At 40.3% G+C, this 12,307-nt stretch overlaps 1 protein-coding gene across 2 annotated transcripts in view; it reads right to left on the bottom strand.

The window, feature by feature from the left end:
• LOC106522295 (cadherin-6) overlaps positions 1-12,307 on the bottom strand; it is an 86,010-nt gene that overhangs the window by 12,914 nt on the left and 60,789 nt on the right. For both annotated transcript variants that reach the window (XM_014015261.1, XM_014015260.1), the window contains exons 7-9: positions 9,719-9,972; positions 1,451-1,587; positions 708-829 (exon numbers count right to left, since the gene is read on the bottom strand). In XM_014015261.1, the coding sequence (XP_013870715.1) occupies positions 708-829; positions 1,451-1,587; positions 9,719-9,972 (513 nt within the window). The remainder of the gene's footprint in view (positions 1-707; positions 830-1,450; positions 1,588-9,718; positions 9,973-12,307) is intronic.

Raw genomic sequence — 12,307 nt, 5'->3', positions numbered from 1 at the left:
CCTAAATCACTCGCACGCACAACTTAAGAACAAATCTGTGCGTACGAACGGTTCTTGCATGAGGCCCATTAATGTTTGCTCTTTTTCGTAACACACTATTTCCCCTATCATTAGCAGGTCATAAGAATGCCGGTGCCAGAAAGTCATACAGTGGTTTGTACAGATAAATCATTAAATATTTTCAGGTTCTCAATAGTATTTCAATTCGGGGAAAGTGTAAAAAAATGTAATTCCCTAGGGGAGGCAGGACAGAAAATAATTACGATGAACTGGCTTAAATAGAGGTCACGTAGCATTTTGTTTGTSTAGCGTTTAGCTTGAGCACCAGATAGTTTAAAAAAGTCGTTACCTTGAGTAGATTTCAGCAGATACTTATTTGATCTCCAAACTTAAACCACTCCAACTTCACAGTCCATTGCAGGTAAACTCTTGCTACTCCACGCAACTCAACTAACACACATCTGGAGCCACCTGTGAGAGTATCTATATTTATAGCTTTGTGCATCTCCTACTGTTTTTTTATTTCTGCTTGAGGGAAGATACTGATCCTATCATAAAAAATAAAAAAAAGAGAAAACATCTCGAAGCTTAAAACATGTGACTGAGTACCAAACTCTTTCTGAGGTCTACTAATTGGACGGATAATCCCCTAACGTGGAGGACCAGATGAAACCATGGCGATGGCTTTATGCTCTGAAACAACCAACCTGATTAGCCTTGGCGTTCTCACACACGAACGCCTCGTAATTGGTGGCCAACGTTGGAGCGTTGTCGTTGATGTCCAGCACCCTGACGTACACGGGCACCCGGCTTATTTGCCGCGGGTTGTCTGGGAAACACAAAAAGGTGGGCACCGTCACAATCACGTGAATCAATCTTTTGTTTCAGCAGAACGTGTGCAACTTTGGCTCCGTCTCCAGGCAAACTAATTATATGAAAATCACATATTTAATTAAATAATAGCTTGTTAGGGTGAGAAAGAGAAAAAAGAAAAACAAATCAGTACAACAACAAATCAGAAGCTTCTTTTGCTAATATTTTCCCCTGTTTTTTAATCTGTTAAGACACTGTTAATTAGGAGACTTCAGTTGTGAAATCTCTGCAGAAGCTTGAAGTCTTATTGACAGAAAAACAAGGGACAAAAAGTTAATTAGAAAACATTAAAAGTGGGGGGAATGACCAAATAAGTAAGCGATTTAACGTTTAATTTTATCACAGTCACAAAGATTAAAGTTGGCAGAAAGTTTCAAATTAACAGCTACGAATAGAAAACTACTAAAAATATATTTTATATTGACATAGTGAGAGTAAATTTCAGGTTGTTGTTTTATTTTTTCCAAACTCATCTAAGTGCTTTCAGCTGGAGGAGAAACAGCCAACACTTCTTTAACATTCATAGATGACCATGAATTCCAAAAGTCCGATTTGGCTGCAAGAATGTTGCACTTACTGAACTCGGTGGCGATGACGGAAATGTTGTGCCAGGCGTTCTCCTCCCGGTCCAGCTCCCTGAGGATGAACACCGACCCGTTCCCCGCGTGGACGTTGAACACTCGGTCCATGTCTGTGCGCCGATCAATAGTGTACCTGCGAGAAAAACACAGAGGGACTTAAAAGTCTGAGGCGAAGGACGCACTTTTAGAGCTTGTTGATACGGTGGAGAAATTTTAAAAAATGGTGACTTTTAGTAGAGAATGGCTTCATCAGACGAAGAGGGGTGCATGTTTGGATAAGCATGATGGGTAAGTACATACTGCTTTTTGTTCGCACATTACAAGAGATGTTCTCTATCAGAAAAAAATCTTCTTATAACTTGTTTTGATTTATTTTTTGTCTAAAGAAATGAGCCGAACAAGGGTTCTACTTTTAGAAAATCCTGGGAACATTTTGTCCGTTACGCATCGACTTATTTACACATGTGAGCTGAAATGTYAAAATGAAATAAAAATCCTCAAAGCTTTTTATTCAGAACTGAAACTATGACTAAATCCATGGAACTGGAGTGGTGAGCAGTGTTGGATTTTTTTTTTTATGCAACACGGTGGTAAACCGTCTTTGTCCTGTTGTGACGAGAGGTCTTCCCACATCCGCACAAACACACACCGGAGACAACGGTTGTGTTGTTTTCTCTGGCTCCCAGACGACCGCGATGCATCAGTGTGATTAATGGAGTAGCAGGCATCACGAGGGCCTGGCGTAAGAGGCAGGAGACCCCTGAGGGGAGACCGTGAACGCACCGGCGCTCCGCTTTCCACTCTCCATCAGATTTGTACTTTTCTTCCTTCCCAGTGTCTTTATCTTCCTCTCTTAACGCGCTGCCAGGCCAGACTGTAACTCTAACCTCGTTAAATGTGTATCAGACACGGGCTTTACTAATTGCTTTTCCAAGAAGCCCCATAATTTAGCCAGCTGGGGTCAACACCCCCACCCCCCACCCCCCAATTTACTGACCGAGCATCATCCAGAGCAGAACAGGCATCTGAAGCAAAGTGCTGCTGTGAGTTGGTCGRCTGCTGCTTGGACAGATGAAAGGACGCAGAGGTCTAAAAATAAGTAAAAACCAAAACAAAACAACCGGACTCCTACTCTGCAGTTGAAGACGTTTCCCGTCCGGGGAGCTTTGTCAGTTCTAAACATGAGTTCAACGCTTTAAAAAGCCACAATAAAGTCAGCGAATGTGCCGAGTTGAAGAGTTTCAGCACCTGCCATGTTTACACTCTGTGGATTTACATTTCTGCAGATACGAACAGGCACAGATGAAAGCAGGAGGAGTGTTTGCGAGGGCGGTTTCCTGGATGAGGACACTTTGACACGACGACCCAACCTTTATCCGCCCGATGATCCGACAGCTCGGATCCCTTGTGCAACACAAGAGCCTGTGAGTGGGACGATTGGGTGGGGGGCCGGGTTTGGCCTGTGAATCTTTCTTTTGTGTTTGTCAGACCCTGAGGTTTATGCTGTTTTTTTTTCTGTTTCTGCTCTGTGTTATCTGCTCAACAACAGAGAAGTTTAAAGTGCGACAAAAAAACTTTACATCCAGAATGTTACARTTTATTCACAGAATGTTTGTTTGCAAAGATCAGACCGAAAAAAATCCAACCCATCCTGAACCCACAGTCCAAGCCTGATCCAACCTGACTAATTAACTCTAATTAAAGGCCGGAGCCCAAATGAAACCCAATCTATTGTTTTAATTAAGCTTTAGTGCTTTAGTGCTTTTGTTCTTAGACTTTTGTGTAAACACAAAATAACCATTTCTCTCAAATATTGTTCACAAATCTGTCTGAATCTGTGATGGTGAGCACTTCTCCTTTGCATAGATCATCCCACCTCACAGGTGTGGCATATCAAGGTGCTGATCAGACAGCACGGTTATTGCACAGACGTGCCTCAGGCTGGCCATGATAAAATACCACTCTGTTTAAATATTTAGCTTTGCGYGACATATTCTACAGCGAGAGGACAGAGTGAGAAATGAGGATTAATCACAATATTTCCATTATTATATTGAAAAGTATACAGTAGCACATTAAAAAAAAAACCTGTCAAAATTTACTCCCTACTATGCTCCCCAACTTTATGGATAATTTTTGGGTTTGAATGTTTTTGTGTTATATCTTACAGCTCTAAGCAAACACGTAGATTGACACGACTTTGGATTCTTGTTTAGTTTTCTCTGTGCTGTATGGCTTTTTAAAAACGCGCCGCAGAAGCCCGACCATCAAGCATTTGATTTCCGGGTCAGGTTCAGCTACAAATCTAAACTCTAGCTTTGTGACATCACAACCTGAGATACAGACTTTCGAGAAATATCACAGTGTTGTGAAAAATAATAGCAAAATCAGTTTTAGCTCATATCGCCCACCCCTGGGATGAAATATAAGTTGGTCTTGAAATTATGAAACCTAATTACATCTAATTTACACAGAAATTGGATAGGAAATAAAGCAGAAACTAATCACAAAAGGCTTAATTTATCTTGCATATGTGGCTGAACTCGTTTACCTTCTCTATAAAATGACTTATTATAGGTTTTGCCGTATTGATGCTAATTGATGCCATATGTAAACAAACTGAAATAGATCATTAATACTTTCTGTTTTCTTTTTCCTGAACAAGCCGTGGGAGTGCTACTTTTTAAAATGCAAACTTGCCTCGACCTACACATCGGAATATATTAGGTGCTGTTGTTTCTGACGCAGAGAATAAAAACCTCTCTGAGGTCTGATCTCTCTGTAGCCGCGCAGAGCCTGAAGCTTTATTTGTTAACAGCTCGGGAACCTGGGCTCATCGTCAGCAGCTGTCGTCAGGCTGTAAATGATTAAATTTCCATATTTTAGAGCGTTTCAGGGTCTTTAATCATGTCTGTCAGGCAAAGTCAGAACTTTTAATGGCGGCAATGTCCTCTGAATATGAGTGGTGTTCACGTTTTAGAGGCCTGAAGATAATTAACAAGTTTCCATCGGTTTTATCRGACAACGTTAGCTGACGGAGCATCTCATGTTCTCTTAAATATCTCTCCGTTCATTCGTCTGCGTTTGGTCCAGACTGTTTCTTTAACGATTCCTGTTTGCAGTCACACGTGTGTCGGAAACTTCCTCATCCCGGGCAGCCTGCAGCCCTCTCTGCTCTTCCTCCTCCTCCTCCTCCTCGCTGCAGCTTTAAATGCCACAGGGAAGCTTCCTCCTTGATGGCTGGCGATAAAAGAGAATGATATCATATTTGACACCTGCAGTAAAGTGGTGGAACTTCAACCTTGAGAGCCAACTCCCTCAGTGCGTCGTAAAAATGAAAAAGTCTGCGACAGAGTCGAGGTGCAGCCTCACACCTCTCTGCCATCATTCCTGTTTATTAGATCACTCGCATAATTATGATGCTCCATGAACTGACTCGACAGAATGAACTTTTCACACAATTCTACCCCTTTTTTGGTGGCAAACGATAAAGTTTCCTTTTTAATGCTGATTGTGTTTGTGGTGGGGAAACAACAGCAGCGATCAGTGTTTAACGTTGGAACAAACATTTAAATGATTCATTTGATGGGAGCAGGTTTAGTGGCTGAATGTATTTGAAAAATAACAGATAAGCGGGAGAGAGAGCGGGAGATCGACAGGCGGATTGGCGCAGCATCTGCTGTAAAGCAGGCACTGTACCGGTCCGTCRTGGTGAAGAGAGAGCTGAGTCAGAAAGCGAAGCTCTCGATTTACCGGTCGATCTACGTTCCTACCCTCATCTATGGTCATGAGCTTTGGGTCATGACCGAAAGAACGAGGTCCCGGATACAAGCGGCCGAAATGGGTTTCCTCAGCAGGGTGGCTGGGCTCTCCCTTAGAGATAGGVTGAGAAGYTCRGTCATCCRGGAGGGACTYAGAGTAGAGCCGCTGCTCCTCCAHRTCVAGAGGAGCCAGTTGAGGTGGCTCGGGCATCTGGTAAGGATGCCTCCTGGACGCCTCCCTGGTGAGGTATTCCGGGCACGTCCCACCAGGAGGAGGCCCCGAGGAAGACCCAGGACACGCTGGAGGGACTATGTCTCTCGGCTGGCCTGGGAACGCCTTGGAGTTCCCCCCGGAGGAGCTGGAAGAAGTGGCCCTTCTGAAGCTGCTGCCCCTGTGACCCGACCCCGGATAGGCGGAAGAAAATGGATGGATGGATGGATGGATGAAATTGCTAATACGTGCTGTCTTTTAGTCACAATCTGTTTCTAGGTCCTTTCATTTGTGTGGGGGACAGTTTGAAGCCCAGGAAAAATAAATAAATTCAGAAACATTATTGCTGAAGAAAGTCACAAATATAGTGAGGTTTCTGTGTTGTATTCACATAAACATAGCACAAAAAGGAAGGCAATGTTTGTTTGAAAGATCATTTATTTGTTGTAACAATGCTTTTTGGCAGAAAATCTTTTTCTGTTGAAAATGGTGCCATTTTTGTAAGGAAAATGCATTTGTGAGTTGAGTATGTGGGTTACGCTTACGAAAATCTTGCCAATTATTCTATGCCAATACCAACCAACTTATTCTGATATCTTGTTTGGCATTGTTTATTGGATGTGATGATTGAAGTCTGAAGAAACAAGACATATTGGCAATTTCACAAGTTAGTCTTTTAACAAAGAGCCTCAGTAGCATGTGGAAGAACCATACACAGCCACAAGAGCCTGGCACCTTCTCATGTTGTTACTCTCTAGCCTGGTCGCATACTGTTGTGGAAAGACTTTCTGTTTTAAAACAGTATTTTTTGCAAGCGAGTCTGTGTGTTAGGGTTGGTCAAAATCGTATCGTAAGCAATTAAACGTCAGAAAAGCTTTATTATTTTTCGATACTTGACAATTTATATGATTAATGCTGCCAGGCAGACTGACTGATGCTCCTCTCTGCTTCAACTATGACAAACACTTTTTTAAAATAAGTAAATCTGTAATTTATTTATTATAACTCTGGTTTTACTTGGCCTATCAACACAACAAAAAAAAAATGACGTATAGCCTGAAGTCTGTACTTTTGACAAAATTTCGAACATATTTTTATGGGGAGCAAATCTTTCCCACTAGAGTGATTTAAATTGGTCATGTGACTTACACATACAGGCGTCTAGGGACTCCAGGGAATCAATTGTCATATGAATTGTCATCGGCTAAATACCACAATAATTGTGATTATTTTTTTTGTCAATATTGCCCAACCCTACTGTGTCGTTGCGTTGCTCAACTCTGGAACAAAGAGCACGCCCAGGCTGATCTCAAAGGTGTTCAATGGTGCTGAGGTCAGAAATGTCCGATGACCAATTCTGGAGGTAGTCTCTGATAAAGTCACTCTGTGAGGGTAAGTGTTTTTATCTTGGAGGTTTGGTCCCAGATTGGAAAGACATAGGATTGCCACTGGTTGCTCACAGGTGCTGCCAATCAGGCAGAAGCTCAGAACATGAGAACATGAGTCTATGACAGAATAGGTTGTTTGGAACTAGTAGTTTTTCACACACAAAATCCACAATCATCACTCTGCTGCTCATCCCACAAATGTTATTTTCCTTACAAATGTGGCAATGTTGAATGTTTAAAGGGAAACAAACAGGCTTTCCAATTATATAAGATTTATTACCAAAATGCATTGTTACAACAAATGAAATAATCACAAAACACAAATTTGTGCTCTTTTTTTTACCTACAAAAACACATGATACGCTTATTTAACTTGTTCTCAACCAGCACATAGAACACTGTTGTTCTGACATTTTTAGCCACTGGCAGTAAAGGCTTCACTGTCTTTTGGCTCATAAGTTCTGCAACAAGCTTTTATGGATTAACCTTTAACAAACTGATGTGCGGAGAAGGAAAGGCTCTGCTTTTAGGATTGGCTCATTGATTTTCTTTCATTTATTTTATTATTTTTTATTTTTTTGTAGAAGTCCAAAGAAACGTTTAAAGACAAATGCAATCAAACTGTTGGCAGTGTTGTTCATCAACCCACAACACACTGCCGAACCAACTGAGGAGTACGTCTGTAGAAGTGTAGAAGAGAGCGGGAAGTTTTGCACAACCTGCAGATTTGATCCTCGCTGAGCTGAATTTTACAGAATAAAGACAAGAGCAAAGGGGGGGAACTCTTTTAAACGAAAACCGAAAGAGRCTAAGGAGAAAAAACCTGGAGAAGCAACATAAAACAGGATTGTAAAAGTTTGGGCCTTAAGGGCCTCTTCATACTAGATGATGACTGGGCTGTGCGCTCCACAACATGCATTTTCTATTAGAATGTGTGGCTCCGCCACGCTCTATCAAACATAATAGGGAGCCCTCTGCAATCCTAACACACGCCTGTAGACCTCCCTAACACCCTGYAAAGACAATCCATGTTGGGGCAGGTTTTCTTTATCGTCGTTTTGGGGTCACCATCCAGTGTAAAAATGGGGCCTAGTGGAGTACCTAACTGTTCCTTTACATCTGCTCACCAAAAAACTTTCCGTTTCAACTCTTCAATCTGAGCGGTGGCACAGATAACAGTCTGCAGAGCTGGAAATAAAAGCTGAGCGCTGATCTCTCATCTCAACTTCAGGCTTTGGTGGCAAACCAAAATGTTGTCAGAGTACAGCAAAAATAGATATCTTGGCCTGACTGATTGGATTTGGAGGTGAACTGAGTGTTGATCCAGCTACATCTCAAGTAAAACCATTTTACACTAGTCTAAAAAAAAAATCATTTTATCACATTTAAAATATGACTTTAGAACACTTGCACTGATTTGATGTGACCTATCTCATCAAATCAATCACATTTGAACATTTCTGGCTTTTTAAGCTRTATTTTGATACACAGATCGTATCAGGAGCGGTTCCAGAGATATGGCTTGATTTGCGTTTTAGGAAGACCCCTAAGCAAAAACACTAAATATGCTCAGGACCGCAAATGAACAGGATCAGTGGCGGCTTTGAGAATACRGGGTTCATTTTCAGCKGTCTCCTTTCTGCTCTGACTGCAGCTGGGGGTTGTTGCTTTAGTGAGTCTAACCTCTCGTCAGGCTCACAGCACCACTCGCTGCTGTCACAAAAGTCTCCAATAACAACGTAAAAAGTCGCTAGATTTGTCACTGGTTGCTTTTTTGGGAAAGGGTCATTAGAAGGGTCTGAAATCTCACTAAATCTAGTGACAAATATGCGAAGTTAGCAACACTGTCGATGTGACGGGTCATTTAATTGCCATATTTTTAGCAGATTTTTTTGTGACTGAAATACTTTTTTTTTTTAAAATGTAGCACAATCTAAACCTTGACATACAAGGTCTCGACAATCATTAGATATTTTTCCACGTACTTTTCTTTTGTTTTTTTCTACTCACAGCAAATGTCTTGGTTGTGTTTAGGAAACATGTTTTACTATATTAGATGCAAAGAAATSCAGAAAAATGTCACAGTGAGTTCACAACGTTAGCCCTGCAGGTGACAAAAATCTACTGTTTTACCWCATTTGTCTGACTTATGAACAAATGGTAACAGCAAAATGAGTTTTCCTGAAAAAATTGCAGTGTTTTGGGTTTTGACAAAAAATTAAGAATGTTTTTTTTTTTAAATCTGGACCTCATATCAAGGTTCGGATCCAACACTTGGGGTGCATGAAGTTCTTAAATGAGCAGGCCAATGCAAGATATAAAAGTAAATAAATTAAATTAAATTAAAATTTATATTATTAAATTTGAAGGACAGATGTACTTTGGTCCAAGGAATAAGACTGTGGAACAATCTGGAAAGTGATCATGAAAATGCTGGCTCAATAATTTTTTTTAAGAGAATGATGAAAGTTAGATTGTTGAGGAGATATGAATTAGTATAGTGTGCATTCATAAGAACCGTTGTTCGAGAAGGAGTTGAAATTTTTGTTAGGTTTTGTTGTTTGAAGACTATTATTGTTTCAATTAGTTTATTTTAAAAAAGGGCAGATATTAATAAGATTTTTTTTTCTTCTTTCTGCTACCTTTCATTTGATTTGTGTTGTATTATTGTTTGTTGTATGCATGGCATTTGTTTTGTTTTTAAATGACATTAATAAATTTATTTAAAAAATACAAATCGATACATAAAGCAGAAAATATTAATAAAAAGTATAATAAAAGAGGTATTTTGAGTTTTTTTAACCACATCCTGCACCAAAAAATGTTCAGAGCAAACAAATGGGTTTCTTATTTAAAAACGTGCMAACATAAAGAGCGGAGCAGAATATAAATGGGATTCGGTACCTGACAGGACTGTGTTTGTCATCAGGGTCGGACGCGCTGACCGAGCCGATGATCGTGTTCCTCGCGGCGTCCTCCTTCACCTCCATGATGTAGCTGGCGCGCTCGAACACGGGCGGCTCRTCCATGTCCTCCACCACGATCTTGACGGTGGCCGTGTCCCTGAAGGGCCCCATGGAGTAGAAACGCGGGTTGATTTTGTCGTTTTCCACCTGAACGGTCAGGCTGTACTGACGCTTCTTCTCGTAGTCCAGGGGCTGCAAACCAACGAGAAAAAAAAAAAAAGACACACGGAGGAGTTCTTTAGCGAACGCTAATGTTTCTTTTGTCTTCTTGGATTCAAATTAAAGCTGCTCTTTGACTTCMTCCATTCATCTTTTCTTCATTAGCGCTCGGGTCGTCATTCATATGCAGCGGCACGTTCGGCTGTTGATTTTGGGAGAACCAATCTGAGGATCCTGTCACATCTAATTTGGGGTCAGATTTTGTTTTTATTCATTAAACTGTCTCTTAGATCATCTAATGAGCGCATGTGAACAGTCTCGGTGTCGTCAAGGAYACTAACAAGACTGCTGATGGACACACAAAGAGCCAAACTTGTGGACAATTCTGCCTACTGCTGCTGAATAATGGGACTTATGTCGCATTCCAGAAGAAAAACAAACACTACAGTAACAAGATTGCCTTCATTCACCAAGACTTTTTTTCTTAAGACTCCAAATCTAATTAGTTTAGTAAACCAAACAACCTTTTTTTGTACTTTCTGTCAAATCCTTAGATGTTTTTCAGCTTGATTTCCTGATCTTCCGCCGTCTGCAGCTCAGTAACAATCAATCAGCGTTGTGTTTTGATCTTCGCTGGGTGACATCTGTTCTTTTTGGTGTTTTTTCTTCTTTAAATGAAGAGATCAGTATGAGAGATTAGTGTTGTGACAGTGGATCGCAAGACTTTGGTGCTGTGTTTCGTCTGACTTCGAAAAAGATAAAAGATGAAATGAGCTGCAGAGACAACATCTGCTTTTAAGAAGAAAAGAGTTTATTAAAGTTTTTTACATGATAAGGAAAAAAAAGAAGTCAAACTGAGTCCTATCTCGAAGCTTTTTTTGCTCATATTTAATCTCTACAAGGCCGATCAGAACATCAACACCATTATGAGCTGAAGGATTGCACATCACCTGCCAGGTTTAAAGCAAAAGTGGAAAATAATAGCTCTTAAGCTTTCACCCTCTTTTATGCTAAGGATCACTCTTGGCTACTACCGCATCAAAGACGGTTGCCAGAGCTGATTATTCTTATAAAAGACAAAAATGGCTGTAATTATWTCAGTTTTTATAGAAAATGAATTACTGATTATCTATGAAACTGATATAATTACAGCCATTTTTGTCTTTTATAAGAATGATTAGCTCTGGCAACCGTCTTGAACTGAATTGACTCAAAACACTAATCGRTTTTAGATGCTTTTTCAATGATAACTTTCATAAAAATCCATGCATTGGTTTGTTACATACCTCGCTAAAAGACATTGAGAGTTGGCTCCACCCTTCATTGCCCAAGTTTTTTGGTGTTTGTGTTGGGGAGGAGTCTCAGCTACCACCACACCAATTTTAGCCGAGTATTTATAAAATTTATAGAACAATAGCCGTTATCGTGCCGTGGTGGCCAACTTGAATTKGGTTAAATAGCATTGTTATTTTTTTTTAAGTTTTACTAAAATTCGTCCAGTGGTTCATGTATTTTGCTAACAGACAGACGAGAACAGAAACAGGCCTGTGAGTTTCCTTCTTCCCTTCATGTTTTGTTTCTTTCCCTTTCTTCTTCCCTTCCTTTTGATAAATTTAGACTCCTAAGTTAAATCCCTCGTAGCGGTTTTGAAGACATTCGGTCTGATTTTCGSCAACAGATTTTTATCTCTGGTTTTCATGTGATAAAAGCATCATCCTCACAAGTTTTATTCTGGTCACATGAAGACTGAAACACTTTGTTGTTGTTTGAAGGAATATTTTTGAAATATTTGACTGTATACAGTATATCAGTATTTAAAAAGTTTAGAGTTTTTTAAATAACCCCTATTTCCTAAATTTTCTATTTATTTCTAAATGTATCAGGTCAATTATGATGATTTAAAAAAATAATTTTACTTTTGATTCATTTTATATAAAACATCAAAAGTGTGCTCCTCTTTTTTTTTCAGGACTGCTCAAAGTATTTTTTGTTGTTAGGTGTATTCTAGGTTTTTGCTTTCCTCTCTGAACCTTTACTGTCTGAAGTCGTAGACCATGAAGGTACCCCCCCCACCCCCTCGATTGGTGGAAGTAATTGGGGAGCGGTGCGTTTTAATGAGCGCTGAACAGGAGCAGCTGGATCAGAGCGAACTGCCTCACAGGCTGCCAGCCGCTCGAATAAAAGGATGTCGGGTCGCTGAGAGAAGTCATCGAGGGTCTGAGTTATGAAAATGAAATCCAGATGGAACGAGCTGTTTTCTGAAACCATGAATCACAGCAGATTATGACTGATTGATTTTTTATGTGTGTGTGTGTGTGTGTGTGTGTGTGTGTGTGTGTGTGTGTGTGTGTGTGTGTGTGTGTGTGTG

This window comes from Austrofundulus limnaeus, unplaced genomic scaffold (genome assembly GCF_001266775.1).
Source record: "Austrofundulus limnaeus strain Quisiro unplaced genomic scaffold, Austrofundulus_limnaeus-1.0 Scaffold126, whole genome shotgun sequence".
Lineage (NCBI taxonomy): Eukaryota > Metazoa > Chordata > Actinopteri > Cyprinodontiformes > Rivulidae > Austrofundulus > Austrofundulus limnaeus.
This window is presented reverse-complemented; position numbering and strand designations above follow the sequence as displayed.